The 27,986-nt window shown below is 41.8% G+C and overlaps 1 protein-coding gene across 1 annotated transcript; it reads right to left on the reverse strand.

Annotated features, from left to right (window-relative positions):
* Positions 1-1,025: 1,025 nt before the first annotated feature.
* Positions 1,026-20,781, reverse strand: eno4 (enolase 4; the record flags this gene model as incomplete). The annotated part of the gene is made up of 13 exons (XM_079568422.1): positions 20,550-20,781; positions 19,077-19,205; positions 18,854-19,002; positions 13,020-13,144; positions 8,531-8,697; positions 7,366-7,494; positions 5,690-5,758; positions 3,818-3,982; positions 3,508-3,633; positions 2,427-2,601; positions 2,245-2,306; positions 2,040-2,157; positions 1,026-1,168 (listed from the first exon to the last, which is right to left on the reverse strand). The coding sequence occupies exons 1-13, from the start codon at positions 20,706-20,708 to the stop codon at positions 1,026-1,028; spliced, it is 1,716 nt and encodes a 571-aa protein (XP_079424548.1). The 5' UTR covers positions 20,709-20,781.
* Positions 20,782-27,986: the final 7,205 nt, after the last annotated feature.

A 27,986-nucleotide genomic window follows, 5' to 3' on the forward strand; every position in this document is an offset into this window, starting at 1 on the left:
GACAAAAAAATGACAAAAAATTGATCAAAAAAATGACAAAAAAATGACAAAAATGTGACGAAAAAATTACAAAAAATTGACAAAAAAAATTACAAAAATTCGACACAAAAAGGACAAAAATTTGATACGAAATTTACGAAAAAATAACAAAAAAAAGAAGGAAAAAAAAGAGTTGAACACCCAACAAAAAAATGATGGAAAAAAAATCAGATAAAAAAATCAGATAAAAAATTCTGATACAAAAATCTGGTGACGTGAGGAAAAAGATCCTCTCGGTTCAGGCGGGAGTTAAGAGGTGAAGGTTGGATTAGTTTAGCCTGACTCACCTGCCAATCAGAGGCACAACTTAAGGTTAACCTCTTACCTTTAACCAAGAGCATTTTCTCCAGCTCAGCTTTACCCAAATCTAAAAAAAAGGACCAGATGTGGGCGGGACTATTGAGCTCTACTGATGCAAAAGCCCCGCCCCCTTAGCAACCGTTAGCTAGCTCCGGCAGGAAGTAAAGTTTAAGATGTCATAATGAGGGAGAAGCAACAACACTCCAGATCGAGGCTAACAACACAACCAGCCCTTCCACACTCACATGCTCCTCCTTTTGTTTTATGAACATATAATATCAGGAACCTTCTCGCTGTGAGGTCACGGCACAAGCTTTAATTAAGTCAGTGGAAAGCGGAAGCGCTGAGAGGTTTACTTTTTCTTTGCAGCGTTAATGTTAAAAAAAGCAATAATTAAGGTCATAAAAGTCATTGCATTGAATTAAAACTGCCATTAAATCAACATCTCCTTGAAAACGTGACATTGTTCAGCGTTTTTACACCAGATGTTTATTGAAAATACAGAAAAGTAAAGTGTGGTCCAAGATAAACATTCACAAGTTTCACGTTGTGTCCGGTTTGCTTTGAAATATCCACATTTCCATCATTCCTCTGTTCACTGAGTGGATTTAGATCTTTAAAAATGATTTAGGTCTAACTGTGTCTTGCCTGAGTGACGGGAATGAGCAGATGTTTGTGGAGAGTCTTCAGGAAGGATCAGGATCTGGATCTGAGCCGGGCCTGGGGGGCGGGTCTTCGGGGTCGGGCCCGGGGGGCGGGTCTTCAGGGCCGGGCCCGTCCTGCTCCGGCCTCTGGGTGAAGATCGGAGGCAGCGGCTTCTCTTTGAAAACTGAAAACACGTCAGTTAGAAATAAAACAATCAGGTGTTTTTACTGGACATTTCTCTGCAGACGCTGAAACAAAGGATGAAGCAGGACCTGAACGGATCCCATTTTCTCCAGTTTGGCTTTACCCTAATCAAAAAGCTTCTTCTTCTAAAAAAGCACCAAAACAGCCACAAAAAATGAGAAGAAAACAAGGATGTAAACGCGACAAAAATGTGACAAAAATGTGACAAAAAATCATCCACAAAATGACAAAAATTCAGCAAAAATGTGACAAAAATTAAACAAAAATGTGACAAAAATTCAACAAAAATTCAACAAAAATTCAACAGAAAATGTGACAAAAATTCAACAAAAATTGACAAAATTCAACAAAAAATCAACAAAAATTCAACAAAAATTCAACAAAAAACATCCACAAAATGACAAAAATTCAACAAAAATTCAACAAAAATGTGATAAAAATTCAACAAAAAAGTGACAAAAATTCAACAAAAATGTGACAAAAATTCAAGAAAAAATGACAAAAAAATAAAATAAAAAAAATGACAAAAATTCATCAAAAATTGACAAAAATAAAAAAAAATGACAAAAAATCAACAAAAATGTGACAAAAATTTAACAAAAATGTTACAAAAATTCAACAAAAATTTGACAAAAATAAAAAAATAAAACATAAAAAAGGTGACACAACACAGCAACAACGCGAGGAACAAGATCAGTTTTGTGGGTCTTAGCTTTCAAATGAGGCGTTACACAGACCGATAAAACAGCCAAAGAGGACAGAATGCATTTGGTTCAGGCGCGAGGTAAGAGGTTAAAGACAGGGGTCAGTGAGGCGTCCTGTTTGTGTGTCGTTTCCATAGCGACACTCACCGAGCCGCCCGTCCCTCTGCAGCTCCTCCTCGATGCGGACGAGTCGGTTGTAGCCGCTCGCCCGCTCGGCTCCGCCCAGTCCGCCCAGACGCAGGAAGTCGTGGCCCAGTCCCACCGCCTTCCAACGCAGCACAGACACGAAACATGGTAGTAAAGGTTAAAGCCCAGGAGGAGGGAACCACAAAGTCAGGAGACGTGTCCTCACCAGGTCCGGGAGGGCGGGGTCAGAGGAGGCTTCACTGTGGGACGCTCCCAACAGCACTGAACCTGGACACAGAGAAACATATGAGCCGCACGCACTGGAGCAACACGGTCGAGCCGCCGCCGCCGAGAGGAGATCAGGGACATCAGCCAGAGAACAGACAGTACAGTGCAGCGTCTCACTACCTTCCTGCTCGGCGCTGATGCGGACGAGCTCGCTGACGGTCACATGATTGTTGTGTTTGATCACGTGACCCTGGACCCCTGGAGGAGGCGGGGCTTGTGCTCTGAAGGTGACGTCGCTCAGGAGGGAACAGGACCCTGCGAGCGCCGCGCTCAGCCGCTCCCACTGCTCCACGTCCTGCAGAGACACAGAGTCCGGTCAGAGAGAGCACAGAGGGATCTGAGGAGGCTCCAGAGAGGAGGAGGCTGTGAGGAGGAGGAGACTCTGAGGAGGAGATTCTGAGGAGGAGAATCTGAAGAGGAGACTCTGTGGAGGCTCCAGAGAGGAGGAGACGAGGAGGAGGAGACTCTGAGGAGGAGGCTGTGAGGAGGAGGCTCCAGAGAGGAGGAGACTCTGAGGAGGGGACTCTGAGGAGGAGACTCTGAGGAGAAGACTCTGAGGAGGAGACTCTGAGGAGGAGGCTCTGAGGAGGAGACTCTGAGGAGGAGACTCTGAGGAGGAGACTCTGAGGAGGAGACTCAGAGAAAGAGACTCAGAGGAGGAGACTCAGAGAAAGAGACTCAGAGAGGAGGCTCCAGGGAGGAGGAGACTCTGAGGAGGAGGAGACTCTGAGGAGGAGACTGTGAGGAGGAGACTCTGAGGAGGAGGAGACTCTGAGGAGGAGACTCTGAGGAGGAGGAGACTGTGAGGAGGAGGAGACTGTGAGGAGGAGACTCTGAGGAGGAGACTGTGAGGAGGAGACTCTGAGGAGGAGACTGTGAGGAGGAGACTCTGAGGAGGAGACTGTGAGGAGGAGACTCTGAGGAGGAGACTGTGAGGAGGAGACTCTGAGGAGGAGACTGTGAGGAGGAGACTCAGAGAAAGAGACTCAGAGAGGAGGCTCCAGGGAGGAGGAGACTCTGAGGAGGAGGAGACTCTGAGGAGGAAGCTCCAGAGAGGAGGCTCTGAGGAGGAGACTCAGAGAAAGAGACTCAGGCAGGAGGCTCCAGGGAGGAGGAGACTCTGAGGAGGAGGAGACTCTGAGGAGGAGGAGACTCTGAGGAGGCTCCAGGGAGGAGGAGACTCTGAGGAGGAGACTCTGACCTCGCGGCGCAGTGGGTCGATGAGAACCACCACGGCCGGGTTTTTCAGCACCAGTGACTGCAGCAGGTCCACCATCTCGTCTGGAGACTTCAGCAGACCAGAGCTCACCTCGTACTTCCCCTTGGACTGAAACACACAAATGTGGAGGTTCTGTTTACTATAAAGTCATGACTTTATTTCACATTAGTTTATCTGACTCACATTGATCAGTGTTTTCTGCAAGTCAGTAAAATGTCCAAAAACGTAAATATTTACATGATATAAAAGTGTTGAGGACGAGTTAAAAAGCTTAAGCTACTGTTGAACTCACGTAGTCCAGGAGGTTTGGTCCAGCGCAGCTCAGCCCCAGGAACAGGTCTGAGCCCAGAGACAGGCCCAGGTTCACACAGGCCTCGGACAGAAGGTCTAACGGCTGCTCCGGCCGGTCCGCGCTCAGACAGGGGGCGCCACAGTCACTCAGGGACACGGGACACGCCTAAAACACACACAAAGAAGAGAGAGGTGACTCCACCGCTCAGACAGGGGGCGCCACAGTCACTCAGGGACACAGCTAAAACACACACAAAGAAGAGAGTGGTGACTCCACCGCTCAGACAGGGGGCGCCACAGTCACTCAGAGACACGGGACACGCCTAAAACACACACAAAGAAGAGAGAGGTAACTCCACCGCTCAGACAGGGGGCGCCACAGTCACTCAGGGACACGGGACACGCCTAAAACACACACAAAGAAGAGAGAGGTAACTCCACCGCTCAGACTGGGGGCGCCACAGTCACTCAGGGACACGCCTAAAACACACACAAAGAAGAGAGAGGTAACTCCACCGCTCAGACAGGGGGCGCCACAGCCACTCAGGGACACGCCTAAAACACACACAAAGAAGAGAGAGGTAACTCCACCGCTCAGACAGGGGGCGCCACAGCCACTCAGGGACACGCCTAAAACACACACAAAGAAGAGAGAGGTGACTCCACCGCTCAGACAGGGGGCGCCACAGTCACTCAGGGACACGGGACACGCCTAAAACACACACAAAGAAGAGAGAGGTGACTCCACCGCTCAGACAGGGGGCGCCACAGTCACTCAGGGACACGCCTAAAACACACAAAAAGAAGAGAGAGGTAACTCCACCGCTCAGACAGGGGGCGCCACAGTCACTCAGGGACACGGGACACGCCTAAAACACACACAAAGAAGAGAGAGGTGACTCCACCGCTCAGACAGGGGGCGCCACAGTCAGTCAGGGACACGGGACACGCCTAAAACACACACAAAGAAGAGTCAGGTAACTCCACCACTCAGACAGGGGGCGCCACAGTCACTCAGGGACACGGGACACGCCTAAAACACACAAAAAGAAGAGTCAGGTAACTCCACCGCTCAGACAGGGGGCGCCACAGTCACTCAGGGACACGGGACACGCCTAAAACACACACAAAGAAGAGTCAGGTAACTCCACCACTCAGACAGGGGGCGCCACAGTCACACAGGGACACGGGACACGCCTAAAACACACACAAAGAAGAGAGAGGTGACTCCACCGCTCAGACAGGGGGCGCCACAGTCACTCAGGGACACGGGACACGCCTAAAACACACACAAAGAAGAGAGAGGTGACTCCACCGCTCAGACAGGGGGCGCCACAGCCACTCAGGGACACGGGACACGCCTAAAACACACACAAAGAAGAGTCAGGTAACTCCACCGCTCAGACAGGGGGCGCCACAGTCACTCAGGGACACGCCTAAAACACACACAAAGAAGAGTCAGGTAACTCCACCGCTCAGACAGGGGGCGTCACAGTCACTCAGGGACACGGGACACGCCTAAAACACACACAAAGAAGAGAGAGGTGACTCCACCGCTCAGACAGGGGGCGCCACAGTCACTCAGGGACACGGGACACGCCTAAAACACACACAAAGAAGAGAGAGGTGACTCCACCGCTCAGACAGGGGGCGCCACAGTCACTCAGGGACACGGGACACGCCTAAAACACACACAAAGAAGAGAGAGGTAACTCCACCGCTCAGACAGGGGGCGCCACAGTCACTCAGGGACACGGGACACGCCTAAAACACACACAAAGAAGAGAGAGGTAACTCCACCGCTCAGACAGGGGGCGCCACAGTCACTCAGGGACACGCCTCTGGTTAGAAGAGTTTGTTGTTTGGGACTGACCACGGCTTTGCTCTGAGAACTGGCCATCTTCAGCACCTCCCTCTGCAGCTCCAGAGCCATGGACAGCACCTGCACAGAGGACAGGAGAACATCTGACACAGGACAGGAGAACATCTGACACAGGACAGGAAAACATCTGACACAGGGGAGAATGATGGCGCACCTGTCTGGTCGTCAGAATTCAACAAAAAATTGCAAAAATTCAACAAAAATGTGACATAAATTCAACAAAAATGTGACAAAAATTCAACAAAAAAATTACAAAAATGTGACAAAAATTCAACAAAAAATGACAAAAATTCAACAAAAATTCAACAAAAAATCAACAAAAATTCAACAAAAAATCAACAAAAATTCAACAAAAAGGACAAAAATTCAACAAAAAATGACTAAAATTCAACAAAAAATGACAAAAATTCAACAAAAATGTGACAAAAATTCAACAAAAATGTGACAAAAAAATGACAAAAATTCAACAAAAATGTGACAAAAATTCAACAAAAATGTGACAAAAATTCAACAAAAATGTGACAAAAATTCAACAAAAAATGACAAAATTCAACAAAAAATGACAAAAATGTGACAAAAATGTGACAAAAATGTGACAAAAATGTGACAAAAAATCAACAAAAAGTGACAAAAATTCAACAAAAAATGACGAAAATTCAACAAAAATGTGACAAAAATTCAACAAAAATGTGACAAAAATTCAACAAAAAATGACAAAAATTCAACAAAAAGTGACAAAAATTCAACAAAAATTTGACACAAAATTGACAAAAAATGACAAAAAATCAACAAAAAGTGACAAAAATTCAACAAAAAGTGACAAAAATTCAACAAAAATTTGACACAAAATTGACAAAAAATGACAAAAATTCAACAAAAAGTGACAAAAATTCAACAAAAATGTGACAAAAATTCAACAAAAAATGACGAAAATTCAACAAAAATGTGACAAAAATTCAACAAAAATGTGACAAAAATTCAACAAAAAATGACAAAAATTCAACAAAAAGTGACAAAAATTCAACAAAAATTTGACACAAAATTGACAAAAAATGACAAAAAATCAACAAAAAGTGACAAAAATTCAACAAAAAGTGACAAAAATTCAACAAAAATTTGACACAAAATTGACAAAAAATGACAAAAATTCAACAAAAAGTGACAAAAATTCAACAAAAATGTGACAAAAATTCAACAAAAATGTGACAAAAATTCAACAAAAATGTGACAAAAATTCAACAAAAAATGAAAAAAATTCAACAAAAAATGACAAAAATGTGACAAAAATGTGACAAAAATGTGACAAAAATGTGACAAAAAATCAACAAAAAGTGACAAAAATTCAACAAAAAATGACGAAAATTCAACAAAAATGTGACAAAAATTCAACAAAAATGTGACAAAAATTCAACAAAAAATGACAAAAATTCAACAAAAAGTGACAAAAATTCAACAAAAATTTGACACAAAATTGACAAAAAATGACAAAAATTCAACAAAAAGTGACAAAAAATCGACAAAAATGTGACAAAAATTCAACAAAAAATGACAAAAATGTGACAAAAATTCAACAAAATGTGACAAAAATTCAACAAATAATGACAAAAATTCAACAAAAATGTGACAAACATGACAAACATCTGACACAGGGGAGAACGATGGCGCACCTGTCTGGTCGTCAGCCCGGGTTTCGGCACCAGGATGATCTCCTCAAACAGGTGGAGTTTTCCGGGTGAAGACTTTCCGTAGCTCAGTAAAGTCACCAGGACCGAGGGGACGTGCATCGGACCCCCAGGCTGCAGAAGAAACACAGAGGTTTGGCTTTTGTGGAGTAGATACAGGTACAGGGGCCCCTCAGAGACACGCCCTCTCACCTGTCGGCCCCTCAGCAGAGACACGCCCCCTCACCTGTCGGCCCCTCAGAGACACGCCCTCTCACCTGTCGGCCCCTCAGCAGAGACACGCCCTCTCACCTGTCAGCCCCTCAGCAGAGACACGCCCTCTCACCTGTCGACCCCTCAGCAGAGACACGCCCTCTCACCTGTCGACCCCTCAGCAGAGACACGCCCCTCTCATCTGGTCCCTCAGCAGAGACACGCCCTCTCACCTGTCGACCCCTCAGCAGAGACACGCCCTCTCACCTGTCGACCCCTCAGCAGAGACACGCCCCTCTCACCTGTCGGCCCCTCAGAGACACGCCCCCCTCACCTGGCCCCTCAGCAGAGACACGCCCCCCTCACCTGGCCCCTCAGCAGAGACACGCCCTCTCACCTGTCGACCCCTCAGCAGAGACACGCCCTCTCACCTGTCGACCCCTCAGCAGAGACACGCCCCTCTCACCTGTCGGCCCCTCAGAGACACGCCCCCCTCACCTGGCCCCTCAGCAGAGACACGCCCCCCTCACCTGGCCCCTCAGCAGAGACACGCCCTCTCACCTGTCGGCCCCTCAGCAGAGACACGCCCTCTCACCTGTTGACCCCTCAGCAGAGACACGCCCTCTCACCTGTCGGCCCCTCAGAGACACGCCCCTCTCACCTGTCGGCCCCTCAGCAGAGACACGCCCCTCTCACCTGTCGGCCCCTCAGCAGAGACACGCCCCTCTCACCTGGCCCCTCAGCAGAGACACGCCCTCTCACCTGTCGGCCCCTCAGAGACACGCCCTCTCACCTGTCGGCCCCTCAGCAGAGACACGCCCCTCTCACCTGTCGGCCCCTCAGCAGAGACACGCCCTCTCACCTGTCGACCCCTCAGAGACACGCCCTCTCACCTGTCGCCCCCTCAGAGACACGCCCTCTCACCTGTCGGCCCCTCAGCAGAGACACGCCCTCTCACCTGTCGGCCCCTCAGCAGACACACGTGCTGATACAGGGGAACCCCGCGGCTCGCAGCTCCGGCCCTGGCCGCGCTCAGAGACAGGGCCCCCCCAGCGATGCTCCCGGGCAGCACCGGCTCCGGAGGCTCAGGCGGCGGCAGAAGCTTCACCGCGGAGCCTTTCTTACCTGAGCAACGACAGAGACGCTGAGCCGTACAGTTACAGACAGGGAGGCACCGATACCACTTATTATAAAACCGATACGAGTACTTGCATTTAAGTACTCGCAGATACCGATACGAGTACAAGGCATTTTCTTCAACATTCTTACTTTTTTCACAGCAGATTAGTTTGTAATTAGTAAATTGACTCATGTACATTTCCTTAAGTAAAGTCGGCGACACATTTAAGAGCAGTTATATTAGAATTGTGCTGATGCCATTTATTTATTTATTTTATTTTCATTCAATATACTTTTTAATTTTTATGTCTCTGTCCATCATAGACAGAAAAGCCCATGTCCTAAAGCTCCCAATGCCTGAGCTTTATTCATTTATGTGTTTTTATTTAACAACAGTATTGAGATGTTCCTTAAATGGTCTCTTTTCGTCTTTACTTCAGCTCCTGTAGATTTTCTCGTGTGTTTGTAGTAACTTAGCGAGTAGCTACAGCGTTTTCATTGTTCTGCTGCAGCTCATTTTCCCTCAATATAAACATGCTGTACGTCTTTAATTTGGATTTTCTGAGGACTTTTTAGTCGCTGGGTTAGTTTTTCAGATGAATAAACCCCTGGGCTTAAAACGGCGTCAGAATGTCCAGAACTGTTAGCCGCTAGTTAGCAACGTTAGCCTGTATGTTGTAAACACTGCAGACGCTGCAGCTCTAACAACATTTAGCTCTGGTTAAATCCAGCTCAGACTCTGGTTTAGAGAGCGCAGTCTGTAGTAAAGTCAGCTCTATGTGGTAAATGGTCTCAACTTATATAGCGCTTTTCCACCTACATTAGGCACTCAAAGCGCTTTACAGCAAGGATCCACTCACCCATTCATACTCTCATTCATACACCAATGTACACAGACACTGGGGGCAAAGTGGGTGAAGTGTCTTGCCCAAGGACACAATGGCGGTGTGCACTTTCAGGAGGTGGGATTCGAACCACTGACCTTCCGATCATGAGACGACCCGCTCTACCATCTGCACCACTGTCACCCCAGACCATTTACTCTATGTGGATTATTGTGTTTACACTAAACAATTGGCTTGTTGCACAATGTGGCTACGCTAGTTCCTCTGAGCTGAAGCTGTGGGCGCTAGCACTTCCTGTTCGTATTCATTTCCATTAAGATTAGCTTAGACCTGTGAGTTCCTGGTAGAAATATTTCCATAGAGGAGACTTTTATGTTTGTAAGGATCAGTGAGTTTGTCTTGAAACTAAAGGCTAATTTAACCTCTTAACTCCCGCCTGAACCGAGAGGATCTTTTTTCCTCACGTCATCAGATTTTTTTGTTCCATCATTTTTGTCACTTTTTTGTCATTTTTTGTCACATTTTTGTCATTTTTTTGTCATTTTTTTGTCATTTTTTTGTCATTTTTTTGTCATTTTTTTGTCACATTTTTGTCACATTTTTGTCACATTTTTGTCATTTTTTTGTCATTTTTTGTCATTTTTTGTCACATTTTTGTCATTTTTTGGTCACATTTTTGTCACATTTTTTTGTCACATTTTTTTGTCATTTTTTTGTCATTTTTTTGTCATTTTTTTGTCACATTTTTGTCATTTTTTGTCATTTTTTTGTCATTTTTTTGTCATTTTTTTGTCATTTTTTTGTCACATTTTTGTCATTTTTTGGTCATTTTTTGGTCATTTTTTGTCACATTTTTGTCATTTTTTGGTCATTTTTTTGTCACATTTTTGTCATTTTTTTGGTCACATTTTTGTCATTTTTTGGTCATTTTCTTCTCACATTTTTGTCATTTTTTGGTCATTTTTTGGTCACATTTTTGTCATTTTTTGTCAATTTCTTGTCAATTTCTTGTGACATTTTTGCCACATTTCCATCATTGTTTTCGTTGAGAAAATTTGCTCGGTTCAGGTGGGAGTTAAGGGGTTTATGCATTACACAACTTGAAATAGTGCCTTTTTATATATATTTTTATAGCATGTTAGCCTCTAGCTTCAAGACAAACTATCGATCCTTCATGATCACAGGCATCTCCGATCTGAACTTGTTCATCATGATTTGAACACACAGTAAATGATCATCTACCGGAAACTCACCGCCCACCACATAATCTTTAGAAAATATGATTTTTATTCCAGGAAAAGAAAACAGACAGGAAGTCCAGGCGCTCACACCTTCAGGTCAGAGGAACTAGCATAGCCACACCGTGCAACAAGCCAATTCTCCAGTTTGTTGATTCTTCTCTCCTCAGCTGAGAGCTGCGCCTCGTAGCTGCGCCTCGTAGCTGCGCCTCAAATGGTGTCGGTTTCTGGTATCGGGACCTCATGAATGAGTACAAGCATGTGGTATCGGCCCGATACCCGATACTGGTATCGGTATCGGTGCATCCCTAGTTACAGACAGGTTTTTATGAGAACATAAGGTTACAGGCCTGTGTAACGCCACATTTGAAAGCTAAGACCTACAAACTCCTCTAAATGGAGCTTCTTGTGTTGTTGCTGCATTGTCGTCACTTTTTTGTCAATTCTCTTTTTTTTACTTAATTTGTGTCAGCTGAAACTAAATATCTAGCAGTTTCACTTCCTGACTTTTAAGAGCTTTCCCCATAAGCCCCTCCTCCACCCCGCTCCTCTTGCTCCCCTTGGCTGAGCAGCTGTTTCAATAAAGAGAAAGAGAGGGAACACTGTAACCAACTTTCAAAAGAGAACGGGAACAAAGTGGAGTCACTTCCTGTGGAGCTTTGGCGCCGCACTCCATCGTCCAGGAGAAACGCGAGGACATCAGGAGTTTGTGAATCGTCTCAGTCTCTGCTGTAATGGCCCATAATAAAAGCAGACCTTACCTAATGCGCCGTGTGGAGCCGCGTTAATCCCTCTTTGAGTCTTTATTCTGAGATTATCAGATTAATATTTTAGTGGCGACCCGCAGAGACGCCATTACGGCTGATTCTGATGAGATTCCACTCAGACGGTAATGGGGCTCAGCGGACACATTAAAGATTAGCCACAAATGTGACCCAGGGGGACGGCTTTCAGCGTAACACCGTACAGTATGAGGTCTGCAGACTTCAGCACAGGGTTAGGCAGGTTTGCTTGGTGGAGCCGATTTTCTTTATTGTAAAAGTAAAGCACCATTTTCTACAATAGCCAGTGCTGAGCATCATTTATGACCTCATTTGGTGTTTCCTGTTTGGAAAGTTTGAAGTCGTTGACAGAGTTTCTCACATTTTTACAGTACTTAACCCCCTGCCTTAAACAAGCACATCTTCTCCAGTTCAGCTTTACCTAAATCTAAAAGCTTCTCAACTGGATCTTACAGCCTATAGGTGTAACGCCTCATTTAACCTCTTAACTCCCACCTGAACGGATCCCATTTTCTCCAGTTTGGCTTTACCCGAATCAAAAAGCACCAAAACAGCCACAAAAAATGAGAAGAAAACAAGGGTGTAAACGCGACAAACGTGACAAAAATTCAACAAAAAAGTGACAAAAATTCAACAAAAATTTGACAAAAATGTGACAAAAATTCATCAAAAATGTGACAAAAATTCATCAAAAATGTGACAAAAATTCAACAAAAATGTGACAAAAATTCAACAAAAATGTGACAAAAATTCAACAAAAATTCAACAAAAATGTGACAAAAATTCAACAAAAATGTGACAAAAATTCAACAAAAATTCAACAAAAATGTGACAAAAATTCAACAAAAATTCAACAAAATTTCAACAGAAATTAAACAAAAATTAAACAAAAATGTGACAAAAATGTGACAAAAATTCAACAAAAATTCAACAAAAATGTGACAAAAATTCAACAAAAATTCAACAAAAATGTGACAAAAATTCAACAAAAATGTGACAAAAATTCAACAAAAATTCAACAAAAATGTGACAAAAATTCAACAAAAATTCAACAAAAATTCAACAAAAATTCAACAAAAATGTGACAAAAATGTGACAAAAATTCAACAAAAATGTGACAAAAATTCAACAAAAATGAAAAAAAAAAGAAAGAAAAAAAAACATACAAAAGGTGACAACACAGCAACAACGCGAGGAAAAAGATCAGTTTTGTGGGTCTTAGCTTTCAAATGAGGTGTTACACAGGCCTATATAACAGAATGCAGCTGGTTCAGGCGGTGGTAAGAGGTTAAGATTAAACTCTAAAACAATTAAAGTACTTCTGATTTGTATAATAATATTTCTCAAAATCATCTTGAGGGCCAGAGGTTCTGTGCTGGAGGGCCGGATTTGGCCCCCGGGCCTGACGTTGCCTACCCCTGCTTTAGGCCCTGGTTTGTCTGTGGTCGGAGTCCGGGACAGACCTTTCCTGTTGGCGGCGGCGGGCGGCGCGGGGGTGTCGGCCATGTTGGAGCGGCTGGTGCTGCTGCTTTCCTCCGTCCTGCTCTGAGCCTCGGCGTGTTCGTGCAGACGAGACGAGTAAAAAACACTGAGGAGGAAGAGAGGAGAAACTCACCTGCAGCTCAGAGTGCGTCACAGAAACACAAAGGAAACAAAAGAGTAAAGGACTCGCACATCAGCAGGAAGTCACATTTACTGCAGTATTTTTACAGCCACAGACAAAACAAACCTATGACTTTGTTACTTGTAAATGCTCTGTTGTTGTTTAACACTGTCTGTTCAAGGAGTAGTGACTTTAATAATTAAATAAATCAAAGACTGAGTGGGGGGGAGAGGAGGGAGGAAGAGGAGCACTAGAGCAGGGATAGGATGGACGATTTTCATCATAGCCAAAACACCAAGGGCCGAACCTCACCATAGTAGCTTCAAGTTAAGGCGAGACACGGCAGGTGAAAGTATTGATGTTTCACGCAGTGGTCGAAGTGGAGATTTGTATCTATTCTCCTCCCTTTACATCTTAGTTTTCATGTCAGATATAAAAATGATGATGTTTATTTTATGATGTTTTGTCTGCGAGGTGGGGGCGACCCGGAAGTAGAAAGGCCGTCTTTCCCGCGGGTTTTCATTCATAAATATTGACAGATTTGACATCCACGTGTCCTGCTAAGGGGCCCCGTGATGACGCTTTCACCCAAATATGGTGTTTTTCCTCCTACGAGACGCTGGAGCGGAAAAGTGGAAGAACGGGCCGAGCATGAGCACTCGCTACAAAACTTCAGGGCTGGTTTTCTCTGAATGAGAGAAGCCGCACTCGGGCAGAGCCTGAGCCCTTATAGAAGCTCCCACAGACTCCACACTTTACAGGCTGAGACACAACAAGATTTAGAAGTTTTTTTCAGAGGGATTTTTTAATATCTAATTCCTAGCCTGATTTATTCAGCTTTGAAACAAACAAAAAACAGGCGGAATTTCATTTTTTATAGATTTTTTCACTGCTGATTAGTTTATTGAAAAACTAAACAAAATATCCAAAAATCCCTCTGAAAAAATCTTAGTTACTAATATGTCAATAAAATAAAACCATTTAATCCGGCTCAATTCATTATTTTGATTTCGTTGCCCAAAATATAGGCAATTTTGGTCATGTTAATGCTCAAAATGCCTTGTGTTTCTGTGAAAACATAAAATGACAGAAAAAGTGCAATACATGTTTTTCTCATATTTATATCTGTGATGTTCAGCAAAAGTTTCAAATTGACATCTCTACATTTATTTTTTTTCCCTATTCACCTGCAGTGTCTCGCCTTAAGAACCATTTTGTGCAAATGCCGATGTTTTACATCAGTGGTTCTAAAGTGGTCCGGCTCCGAGACGCCATTACCTTCATGACGAGCTGCGACCCAAATAAAACTGTCATTTGTCATATATCGTACAAAACATTGTATTTGCCACACGTTTTTATTGGACTAGTCGTAGATTTGCTTTTAAGACTGAAAAACAACCCAATAATACTCATTTTCACAGACTCCAGTGTGTTTCAGTGTCGTTTCAGATGGAAAACATGTTTTTTGAGTCCTGACCCACCAGTTGAGAATCACTGTGTTACATTATATATGACCAATTAGCATATCCTGCAAGGACATAAAAAAACACACTACAGGAAGACGCTATTTCTCGCATTTTAAGAGTACTTCAACCAGTATTTGATCCCTTATCTGCATAATAATATTTCTCTAAATCATACTGGGGGGTAGGGCTGTAATCGCAAAAAATCGATTACATTTTTTTTTTTTTTGTTCTTCAAATGTTTATTTTTTTCACATTTTTTCACATTTTTTTTTTTCAAATTTTAAATTTTTGGATTTTTGTCACTTTTTTAATGGATTTTTGTCTTTTTTTTAATGGATTTTTGTCACTTTTTTGCTGGATTTTTGTCTTTTTTTGCTGGATTTTTGTAATTTTTTGATGGATTTTTGTCACTTTTTTGATGGATTTTTGTCTTTTTTTGCTGGATTTTTGTCACTTTTTTGCTGGATTTTTGTCACTTTTTTTGCTGGATTTTTGTCTTCTTTTGATGAAATCCATCAAAAGAAGACAAAAATCCAGCAAAAAAAGTGACAAAAATTCGATTAATGGATTTTTGTCACTTTTTTTGCTGGATTTTTGTCACTTTTTTTGCTGGATTTTTGTCTTTTTTCTGCTGGATTTTTGTAAAAAAAATTGATGGATTTTTGTCTTTTTGATGGATTTTTGTCACTTTTTTTGATGGATTTTTTTAAAGGCAACAAATAATCGTTTGAATAATCGTGATTTCAATTATGACAAAAATAATCGTGATTATTAGTTTTTCAATAATCGAGCAGCCCTACTGGGGGGTTTTGTGCTGGAGGGCCAGATTTGGTCCCCGGGCCTGACGTTGCCGACCCCTGAACTAGAGGGAGGGAGTACACTGCAAAAAGTATTTAACTAGATCAGTATAAACATCTCAATTTGAGCATAATAATCCAAATGTTAGTTGTTTTGACTGGTTAAGAAGTTGTTGGGCATTTGTCTTAGATTATTTCACTTGTTCTGAGATGTTTCTGACTCGTTTCGATACATTTCGTCCTTATTTCAGGTCATTTTCTTTGCCAATGGGGAAAGAAAATTGTTCTTATCTCATTGGCAATTTGACTTTCTTATTTCAAGCGAGATTTACCCTAGAACTGGTCTGAAATGTCCTCAAACAAGCAAAGCAAACTAATCAGGAAAAGTGTCTAAATGAGTGAAAACCGCTCAAAACAAGATACATTTCCTCAGTTCAAGTCATTTAAGCCGATGCTTGATGTTGACTTTTTGTAGTGTAAGGGGAGAGAATAGGAAAGGAGGAGGGAGAGGGAGAGGGAGGGGGGGCAGAGGAAAAAGAGGCCCGGTTCTGGCGGTGACATTTGGAGGTCTGTCGGAGCAGAGAGCTCTGACCTTCTCCTGTCGCTCAGAGGAACCATCAGGAAACATCTGCAGCGAGAGAACGCCGGGTTTCTAAGGGACACGTTTTATGCCTTTACACCGGTGTGACGTCCTTAAGGCTCATTCAGACTTCGCAAGACGCAAGAGAGCTGCAAGAACAAAATGTAACTATGGAAACGTCGCTGCTTTAATCGGCTTCACTGAGCGTTATTTTGTGCTGACAAATAACAGCTAAAGGCAACAATAATGAGCCTGAACTACTACTATTCTGTCAGAAACAAAAGGAACGTCTGTGAAGGAGCTCTTACGCTTTACTAAGTGCATTGAATGAGTGATAATAAACACACAACAGATTAACTACAGCTTTCCTCACCCACATGAAGCTGGAAGGACTGATCCAAAGCTCAGCGCGGCTGTTGTTGTTGTTGTTTTGGGGGGAGCTTCATTCTGGTTTTCCTCTTTAAAGCAGTACTAAGTAACGTGTTTACCTAAATAAACCCTCCCCGTCGTCCCTGTGGGGGTAATACAAGTGTTTATGGGATGATTGGAGGGTCTTTCATCGCCCCCTGGTGTCTCTGGACAGAAAACCATGTTTGCAACTTGTCTGCCACCGGACCGGAGAAAGCAATACACACTAATAGAATCACGAAGAAGAAGCTAACAGGCTAACGGGCAAAGCTAACTGCGGGCTAACGTCACTTTAAACAGTATTTACAGCCAAGTTTGAGTGAAAAAAAATATTTCCATTGTATAATTGGATGCACAGTAACCCTCTGTCCTTTGCCTTTCCTGTCAGCGTAGTATTTACTCTCCAAGACAATTAGTAAGTTAAAAAATAGTAACTTGCTACGACACCTGCAGTTGCGCTTATGGCCTCTAGGGGGAAGAGTTACTTAGTACTGCTTTAACTTCGTCTGTATTGTCCTCGTCTTCAGTAAGTTTAAAATAATGGAAGTACTTTTACGAACACTGACGAGACGCCGTCAGAGTCTGAGACCAGGGAAAGATCAGCAGCCTTCCTCTCTCCTGGTTCAGAACTGCATCTGTGGTTTCTGTTGCACACTGTGTTCCTGGATACTTTTATACGTCTTTACTGTGTTTTTTGTGTTATTTTGAGACTCAAAAATGGTCCTGAAGAAGCAGCTTTTTCATGGCCACACCGCCTTTGCTCAGACCGGGGAAGCTCAGCAGGGAGGGGCCTGGCAGGACTCGGATGGAAGACCATGTAGTGAGTGAGTGGTGGTGGTGGTCGGAGAGGCCGATGGCGCAGACTGGTTGCCTCGCTTCTGTAAGTTTACCCCAGGGCAGCTGTGGCAACAATAGTAGCTTACCACTAGGGCTGCACGATATTGAAGTGACTTGCGATATGCGATGCGGCTGTGCAATATTGCGATAACGATATTGCGATTTTCACCAAACACGATATGTTCCATTTTTTCCGCAAATTGTGTCAAAAGAAGACTTAAAAAACACCCAATCAGGATCAAAACAAGGGTACAATTTACCAAAGCTAGTAAATGTTAAACTAATACTGAACTTTTACACATGACTTCAATGCATGAGTTTGAGTTTGCAAAAAAAAATGGGTCGATCTCAGTCAGATGAAGGCTATGGTGATGTTGCGATATATTGTGGCTTCTCGCGATGCGGATATTGCAACAGCTAATATCGCGATACGATATTTTTCGCGATATATTGTGCAGCCCTACTTACCACCACCGAGTATGGAGTGAACGACAGTGCACGTAAAGCCTCTTTGAGTGTCCAGAAAAGCGCCATATAAAACCAATGCATTATGTAACGCGTGACACCATTGGGGGTAAATATTTTGAATTGGATGAATGTTTTAATTGTGTGATCAGAGTGTTCAGTGCTGTTTGTTTTGTATGGCAGAGTCACGCGGTTTAACGGGAGACCGTCGTATACGGGAGAATTGTGAATGACCGGGCGTGGGAATTCGACGCCAGGTATGCGGTATTTTAAGAGTTTTAATGGTATAATTAAAAGTGTTTTACACATGAAGTAATGTATCTTTTTTGTTTATTGCAGTATTTCTTACCGCTTCCTGCTGTCCTGTAAATAGTTTTTGTTTCGCGTTAGTCCGTTCTGGGAGGCAACACTACATGTATTATAGACTGTACGAGCGGCCTTCCTTATTTTTGTTTGTTTGTTTGTTTGTCTTTTTTGTTTTGGTCACTTCCCTTACGTCCACAAATATCGCCCCTGTTAACCCAATTCATGCCAAACCCGATCCTGAGTCTGCATTGTGGTGCTTTTGGTGTGCCGTGTTAAGTGAAGTGTAGCTTATATCTGCGGGTTTGTCCGCCTTTTGCGATGTTTAAGCGACTTCGGGATCTGAGTAATGTATCTGAATACAACATAGTGATTAAATAAATATCTGTGTTAAAATAAATAATAACGTGGAAAGCTTTATTCCTTTTGTGGTTGTCTGTTTATATTCCACTCGAGACTTTGAGACCTACACATTTCTTCTTCTGAGACACTGATGAGGTGTTCCAGTTTCCCCGACCTCCGAGGTCACGCGGGTCAGGCTGGCCCACAGTCGCAGCAGCTCGGGACTGACACCTGAAGTCTATTCCGTCGCGCGCTTGTACAATGACAATAAAGCACTTACTTATCAGGACCAAACTGAACACGTGACTGATTTGAAAAAGAAACTAGCGCTAGATTAACCCGCAGATGCAAAACTGACTCGTTCCTTTACTCGTTCCTTTACTCGTTACTCTGAGTATCTAGTCCGTGTCTGTGTCGCCCGTCGTGCTCGTGACCCCGTGAGCAGAGCAGACCTGAGCCTTACTGCAGATGAGGATAAATGTGGAGCCACACTCACCTGAGAACGTGGTCCACCTGGCTCTGGTCTTCAGGGCTCAGGTCTCGCAGTTGCAGGTCCAAGTCCTGGATCCACTGCAGTGCGTTGCTCACGTGCTCCGCTCCGTCTCCGGGTCTGCAGGAGGACGACACGGCGCCGGACGCCAGCAGCTGAGGGCGGAGCAGAACATTAAAACACTGTTTAAACACACACCGACGGCAGTGGAACCAGCTCCAGGCGGGACCTGCTCTCGGTTCCTGACGGCGCCGTAGACCTCGGCCTCCACGGAGGGCTGCCCTCTGGAGTCCAGCACCTCCCGGCCCTGGACCCGGCTGATCCGAGGAGGAGCGGAGAGCGCCGAGAAGAAGTCCGCCTGAAACCAAGTCACATTTTCAAGTAGATGCTTATTTTGTTCTTGTAAAAAACAGTTGATCGGCCCCTTAATATTAGAATGATATTAGAATCATTTCCACTTAAAGCATTCAAATAACAAAACCACTTCTTCATCTTGGTTTAGGCCTGGTGGTCGTACTTGGAAGGTCTAATATTTGATGTACTCGGTGTGAAAAAGTTCGAGAACCACTATTCTACAACAATAAAACCGAATACCCCGTTTTCCAAATTAATTATAGTAAAAATAGAACTTATATCAGGGTTTCTACGAGTCAAATTCAACATTTTAAAGCCTAAATGTGGACAAAGCGACAAAAACGTGACAAAAAAAGAACAAAAAAAGCTTTAATAAAATGACCAAAAAAAAGTGACCAACGCAACACAAAGCATCAAAAATATGCCGGAAAAGCAACAAAAATGCAAGAAAAATGCAAGAAAAAAAAAAAAAAAAAGGTAAGAAAAACATGACAAAAAAGTGACAAAGACAATGTGACTTTCGTAGGTCTTAGCTTTCAAAGGGTTAAAAAATGCGCTCGGTTCAGGCGGAACCGAGAGGATCTTTTTCCTCACGTCATCAGATTATTTTTCCATCATTTTTTTGTTGGGTATTCAACTCATTTTTGTAACTTTTTGGTCATTTTTTGGTCATTTTTTGTCACATTTTTGTCATTTTTTCATCAATTTTTATCACATTTTTTGTCATTTTTTGTCATTTATTTGTCATTTTTTTGTAATTGTTTTGTCAATTTTTTATCAAATTTTTGTCATTTTTTGTCATTTTTTCGTCAATTTTTATCAAATTTTTGTCATTTTTTTGTTACATTTTGGTCATTTTTTTTGGAGAAAATGTGCTCGGTTCAGGCGGGGGTTAAGGGATTAACCTCTTAACTCCCAACTGAACCGAGAGGATCTTTTTCCTCACGTCATCAGATTTTTTTTCCATCATTTTTTTGTTGGGTGTTCAACTCATTTATGTAACTTTTTTTGTAATTGTATGTCAAATATTTGTAATTTTTTTGTCAAAGTTTTATCACATTTTTATCACATTTTTGTCATTTTTTTGTTATTATTTGTCACATTTTTGTCATTTTTTCGTCAATTTTTTATCAAATTCTTGTCATTTTTTTGTTACATTTTGGTCATTTTTTTTTTTTTTTTTAGAAAATGTGCTCGGTTCAGGTGGGAGTTAAGCGGTTAAACACGCTTGAATACAAAAATATAAAGTTGACTGAATTGAGATGAAATTGGTGGTTTGAAAGTTTCCTGTGACTAAACTATAAAGTGAAATACTTGATCCTAAACGAGCCCCGGGACTCCGCCTCACCAGGTGGCCGTACAGGTCGCTCGGTCGGCGGAGGAACAGCTCGTTGAGGGCCCGCTCCAGCTGCTCGGGGACCCGGTGGACTCGGTAGAACTCCAGGGCGGCGTGTCTCAGCTCCTCCCGGTCCTCCGGCTCCTCTCCCCGGCCTTTCCTCAGCTCCATCGGCTCCTCCGGTTCTCCGCACACCGAGAGGCTCACGCGCGGTCACGTTTGGAACAGTTTGTGTCAGAGTTTAGCTGTTAGCCGTTAGCCGTTAGCATTAGCCGTTAGCTGTTAGCGCGGGGCTGGTTTGTTGTCTGTTTCCATGGAGACCAGCCCGACAGTTAACCACAACCGTTGCTAACATAGGCCTAGGTAAAAAAAAATAAAGGTTAGCGCTAGATGGTCTGCTCCGGAGGGACAGTCTGCTGTGAAAACGTGAGATATCATGACACAAATTAAGGTTAGGGCCAGGGAAATGGTTAACCTCTGAACTCCCGCCTGAACGGAGAGGATCTTTTTCCTCACGTCATCAGATTTTTTTGTTGGGTATTCAACTCATTTTTGTAACTTTTTTGTAATTTTTTAATCACATTTTTGTCATTTTTTTCTTCAATTTTTCGTAAATTTTTCGTCAATTTTTAATCAATTTTTTGTCACTTTTTTATCAAATTTTTGTAATTTTTTTTTCACATTTTGTCAAATTTTCGTCAATTTTTCGTCAATTTTTTGTCACATTTTTGTCACATTTTTGTAATTTTTTTTGTCACATTTTGTCACATTTTTGTCATTTTTTTTGTCACATTTTGTCACATTTTTGTCATTTTTTCGTCAATTTTTCGTCAATTTTTAATCAATATTTTGTCACATTTTTGACATTTTTTTTAATCAATTTTTTGTAATTTTTTTGTCACATTTTGTCACATTTTTGTCATTTTTTCGTCATTTTTTTGTCAATTTCTTGTGACATTTTTGCCACTTTTTCATACATTTTTCGTCACTTTTTTTGTCAATGTTTTCTCACTTTTTGTCGCATTTCCATCATTGTTTTCGTCTCAGTTTTGTTGCTATTTTCCCACCTTTTTTCCCGAAGCTTTTGGATTGGGGTAAAGCCAAACTGGAGAAAATGTGCTCGGTTCAGGTGGGAGTTAAGGGGTTAACTTTAAGGATTAGGATTATTTGTATTTTTAGACAAACCAACTCATAGATCTATACAAACTCACAGCAGACCGTCCCTCCGGAGCAGACGATCTAGCACTAACCAAAAATAAAATACCAAACAAATGTATATAACACATTTATTTATTTATTTGGGTGTTATTAACCTCTGACCCCCGCCATTTTCTTTAGTTTTACCCAAATCTAAAAGCTTCTCAACCGGAGTCTACACTCACTTTTCTGTTGTGTTATTGTTGCTTTACTGCCACGTTATTTTGTTCTGTTGTTGCTTTTTTAATTCCTTTATTTGTTGCCATTTTGTTGTATTTTTTGTCACTTTTTTTCATCCTTGTTTTTGTCGCTTTTAGATTTGGGTAAATCTGAACTGGAGAAAGTTTGCCCGGTTCAGGATTTAACCTCTTAACTCTCACCGTAACCGAGTGCATTTCCTCCAGGTCGGCATTACGTAAATCTAAAAGCTTCTCAACTGGAGCTTACAGCCTATAGGTGTAACGCCTCATTTAACCTCTTAACTCCCACCTGAACGGATCCCATTTTCTCCAGTTTGGCTTTACCCGAATCAAAAAGCTGCTTGGGGAAAAAGCAACAAAACAGCCACAAAAAATGAGAAGAAAACAAGGATGTAAACGCGACAAATGTGACAAAAACTCAACAAAAATGTGACAAAAACTCAACAAAAATGTGACAAAAATGTGACAAAAATTCAACCAAAAATTCAACCAAAAATGACAAAAATTCAACAAAAATGTGACAAAAATTTTAAAAAAAATGTGACAAAAAAGTGACAAAAAATTGACAAAAATGTGACAACAATTCAACCAAAAAATGTCAAAAATTCAACAAAAAAGTGACAAAAATGTGACAAAAGTTCAACCAAAAAATGACAAAAATTCAACCAAAAAATGACAAAAAATTTAAAAAAAAATGTGACAAAAAAGTGACAGAAATGTAACAAAAATTCAACAAAAAATCAACAAAAAAATGACAACAATTCAACAAAAATGTGACAATAATTCAACAAAAATATAAAAAAAGAAAGAAAAAAAAAAACATCCAAAACACAGCAACAATGCGAGGAAAAAGATCGGTTTTGTGGGTCTTAGCTTTCAAATGAGGTGTTACACAGGCCTATATAACAGCCAAAGAGGACAGAATGCATCTGGTTGAGGCGGGGGGTAAGAGGTTCAGATTAAACTCTAAAACGATTAAAGTACTTCTGATTTGTATAATAATATTTCTCAAAATCATCTTGAGGGCCAGAGGTTCTGTGCTGGAGGGCCGGATTTGGCCCCCGGGCCTGACGTTGCCTACCCCTGCTTTATAGAAATGTACAGTATATTTCAAGTGTAGTAAAAGTACCAACACGAATGCAGTACAGTACAGAGAGTATTGCAGTAGCTGTACTTCATGAAAAGCCCATTGACACGCTGTTATTTTGGACCAGTTAATGTTCATTTTCCGCAGGTTTGACTCTGGAACGTGAACAACACTCGTGGCTCCTGTTGTTCTAACCGTTTGTCTCCCTCTCGCTCTCGCCTCCCCCGCGGGTGAGGGACTGCATTATTCCTCCGGCGGCTGAGAGGCTGTCGACCCGGAGGCCAAGGCCGCTCCCGTCCTGCTTTCCCGAGGTTAGCGGCTGTGGAGTGGCGCGTTGCCAGGGGACGCTGCTCCCGGCGCCGCGGCCCGGAGACCAGCGCGTACAGGCCCCGCCCTGGAGGCCCCGCCGCAGGGGGACAGGGACAATGCAATTACAGACTTTACCTGGAGAGGTTATGAGGGAAAAAGAAAATAGTTTCAGCGACGTGATCTAAATAACGGACAGAGCCGGGTTTAAATGTCTGGTTTAACCTCTTACCACCCGCCAAAACCTAATGCAGTCTCTCCCCTTTGCCACTGTCGTCACTTTTTATTTCCCTTATGTGTTTTTGTCTTTTTTTTTTAAGGCACTTTTGTTACTTTTTTGCTGGATTTTTGTCACTTTTTTGCTGATTTTTTGTCACTTTTTTGCTGGATTTTTGTCACTTTTTTGCTGGATTTTTGTCTTTTTTTTTTTGCTGTATTTTTATCACTTTTTTGTTGGATTTTTGTCACTTTTTTGCTGGATTTTTGTCTTTTTTTTGCTGGATTTTTGTCACTTTTTCGCTGGATTTTTGTCTTTTTTTTGCTGGACTTTTGTCGCTTTTTTGCTGGATTTTTATCACTTTTTTGCTGAATTTTTATCACTTTTTTGCTGGATTTTTGTCTTTTTTTTGCTGGATTTTTGTCGCTTTTTTGCTGGATTTTTGTCACTTTTTTGCTGGATTTTTGTCACTTTTTTGCTGGATTTTTGTCACTTTTTTGCTGGATTTTTGTCGCTTTTTTTGCTGGATTTTTGTCACTTTTTTGCTGGATTTTTGTGACTTTTTTGCTGGATTTTTGTGACTTTTTTGCTGGATTTTTGTGACTTTTTTGCTGGATTTTTATCACTTTTTTGCTGGATTTTTGTCACTTTTTTGCTGGATTTTTGTCACTTTTTTGCAGGATTTTTGTCACTTTTTTGTTGGATTTTTGTCACTTTTTTGCTGGATTTTTGTCACTTTTTTGTTGGATTTTTATCACTTTTTTGCTGGATTTTTGTCACTTTTTTGCTGGATTTTTGTCACTTTTTTGCAGGATTTTTGTCACTTTTTTGTTGGATTTTTGTCACTTTTTTGCTGGATTTTTGTCACTTTTTTGTTGGATTTTTATCACTTTTTTGCTGGATTTTTGTCACTTTTTTGCTGGATTTTTGTCACTTTTTTGCAGGATTTTTGTCACTTTTTTGTTGGATTTTTGTCACTTTTTTGCTGGATTTTTGTCACTTTTTTGCAGGATTTTTGTCACTTTTTTGTTGGATTTTTGTCACTTTTTTGCTGGATTTTTGCCGCTTTTTTGCTGGATTTTTATCACTTTTTTGCTGGATTTTTGCCGCTTTTTAGCTGGATTTTTATCACTTTTTTGCTGGATTTTTGCCGCTTTTTTGCTGGATTTTTATCACTTTTTTGCTGGATTTTTGTCGCTTTTTTACTGGATTTTTGTCGCTTTTTTGCTGGATTTTTGTCGCTTTTTTGCTGGATTTTTGTCGCTTTTTTGCTGGATTTTTGTCGCTTTTTTGCTTGATTTTTGTGACTTTTTTGCTGGATTTTTGTCACTTTTTTTGCTGGATATTTGTCACTTTTTTGCTGGATTTTTGTCACTTTTTTGCTGGATTTTTGTCACTTTTTTTGCTGGATTTTTGTCACTTTTTTGCTGGATTTTTGTCGCTTTTTTGCTGGTTTTTTGTCACTTTTTTTGCTGGATTTTTGTCACTTTTTTGCTGGATTTTTGTCGCTTTTTTGCTGGATTTTTGTGACTTTTTTGCTGTTTTTTTGTCTTTTTTTTGCCGGATTTTTGTCGCTTTTTTTGCCGGATTTTTGTCTTTTTTTCCTGGATTTTTGTCACTTTTTTGCTGGATTTTTGTCACTTTTTTGCTGGATTTTTGTCGTTTTTTTTGCTGGATTTTTGTCGCTTTTTTGCTGGATTTTTGTCTTTTTTTGCTGGATTTTTATCACTTTTTTGCTGGATTTTTATCACTTTTTTGCTGTATTTTTATCACTTTTTTGCTGTATTTTTGTCACTTTTTTGCTGGATTTTTGTCGCTTTTTTGCTGGATTTTTGTCTTTTTTTGCTGGATTTTTATCACTTTTTTGCTGGATTTTTATCACTTTTTTGCTGGATTTTTATCACTTTTTTGCTGGATTTTTGTCACTTTTTTGCTGGATTTTTGTCATTTTTTTGCTGTATTTTTGTCATTTTTTTTGCTAAATTTTTATCACTTTTTTGCTGGATTTTTGTCACTTTTTTGCTAAATTTTTATCACTTTTTGCTGGATTTTTATCACTTTTTTGCTGGATTTTTATCACTTTTTTGCTGGATTTTTGTCACTTTTTTGGTGGATTTTTGTCACTTTTTTGCTGGATTTTTGTCACTTTTTTGCCGGATTTTTGTTATTTTTTGCTGGATTTTTGTCACTTTTTTTGCTGGATTTTTGTCATTTTTTTGCCGGATTTTTGTCGCTTTTTTTGCTGGATTTTTGTCATTTTTTTGCTGGATTTTTTGTCGTTTTTTTGCTGAATTTTTGTCGCTTTTTTGCTGGATTTTTATCACTTTTTTGCTGGATTTTTGTTATTTTTTGCTGGATTTTTGTTATTTTTTGCTGGATTTTTGTCACTTTTTTTGCTGGATTTTTGTCATTTTTTTGCCGGATTTTTGTCGCTTTTTTTGCTGGATTTTTATCACTTTTTTGCTGGATTTTTGTCACTTTTTTGGTGGATTTTTATCACTTTTTGCTGGATTTTTGTCGCTTTTTTGCTGGATTTTTATCACTTTTTTGCTGGATTTTTGTCGCTTTTTTGCTGGATTTTTGTTATTTTTTGCTGGATTTTTGTCACTTTTTTTGCTGGATTTTTGTCATTTTTTTGCCGGATTTTTGTCGCTTTTTTTGCTGGATTTTTGTCTTTTTTGCTGGATTTTTATCACTTTTTTGCTGGATTTTTGTCGCTTTTTTGCTGGATTTTTATCACTTTTTTGCTGGATTTTTATCACTTTTTTGCTGGATTTTTATCACTTTTTTGCTGGATTTTTGTCACTTTTTTGCTAAATTTTTATCACTTTTTGCTGGATTTTTATCACTTTTTTGCTGGATTTTTGTCGCTTTTTTGCTGGATTTTTGTCACTTTTTTGCTGGATTTTTGTCACTTTTTTGCTGGATTTTTGTCACTTTTTTGCAAACATAGAATTAATTAATTAATTAATTACAGTAAAAGGCAGAAGTGCAGATATAATACATTCATCATACGCACGGGCAAAAAGAACAGTTTTCAGCCCGGGTTCACTTTTCCGCCTGGACGGGGCTTTTCTGTGCCGGCGCTGTTTACTTCTCTGTTGGGCAAAACAGAGACTCTGGAGGATCCGTCAGATCGGGCCGAGCAATTAATCGAATTTTAATCTAATCAAGATTTTAATAAAGGTCGATCACAAAAATCAAAATCGAAAAATATGTGGGAAAATAATCGTGATTATTTTTTTCTCCATAGGATCAGCTGGACTTCTGACAGAGAGTTGTAAGTTTGAGCCGTCTTTTATAAATGCACAGTTTACTCGTACATGGAGGTGAGCCTCATGGACAACACCTCCCCCCACCTGCAATAATCACTGTATTTATCATCACTTTATCACCTGCACTGCTCACACCGACTATGACTGTTTTTTATAGTATTTTTTGTCCTCACAAAGTCCTTGGTAGTCATTCTCTATAAAATACCACTATTTACTGTTTCATTTTCACATTTTCTGTCTGCCCTGAGTGCTTCGAAGAGCTGAATGTAACAAGAGAATTTCTCCTTTGTGAGATCAGTAAAGACGATCTTATCTTATCTTATCTTATCTTTCTTTGTGTTAAAGGAAGTTAACTCCGTGAAGTCGTGGCCTTGTAAGAACACAAACCGTCGCCGTCTGTTTCTGCCGTTCCCGTGGTAGTATTTGTTTATCCTCCGCGGCGTGAGGAGGCGAGGGGCTCCAGCCCGCGGCCCTGAGGCGGCGGCGCTCCGCTCTGCAGACCCTCGCCTCCCATTCGCCGCTTTGCAAGGCGCCGAGAGAGAGCGGCGGACCAATGGGAGCGCGCGCTGAGCCTGACCCGGCGGACTTGACCCCGCGGCGAGGGAGGAGGACGCGAGTGCCGCTGGAGTATTTGTGTAACCTCCCGGCGAGCGGTGCGGGCGAGCGAGGGGCGCGGGGCCTCTCCAAACGCATTCACAGAACAACTCCATCTCCACATTCTCCGTCAACAATATCACGGGCGCTGAATGCTAACGCGGCGGGACAATGGCCGTCACCTCATTACGGCGGCGAAGGGAGCGCACTTGGCCCCGCCTGACAATGGGCCGTTCTTCGGTCTTTCGCACGCCGCCGAGCATTCTGGGAGCCGTCAAAGGCAGGGGTTGAGGTGCGCTTTGTCGTCGGCGGTGGAGAGCGCGTCCTCCCCGTTTGACCCGCCCCTCCAAGTGTCTGCAGGTTCAACCGGCGGCTCGAGGGAACCGTCTCTGAATCGTTTGTTTGTTTGTTTGTGCAGATTCAGGAAGCTGAGATCAGATGATTGATCTCATTGGACGGATGAGCGCTGGAGATGCCTCGTGTGTGAAAAGCACGGGATAAATAAAGCTCGTCAGTCGGTCTGTGAATATACACTGTGTTCCAAATTGTCAACTCAAATGAGAGTCAGCATCA

This window comes from Gobius niger, assembly GCF_951799975.1.
Source record: "Gobius niger genome assembly, chromosome: 12".
Lineage (NCBI taxonomy): Eukaryota > Metazoa > Chordata > Actinopteri > Gobiiformes > Gobiidae > Gobius > Gobius niger.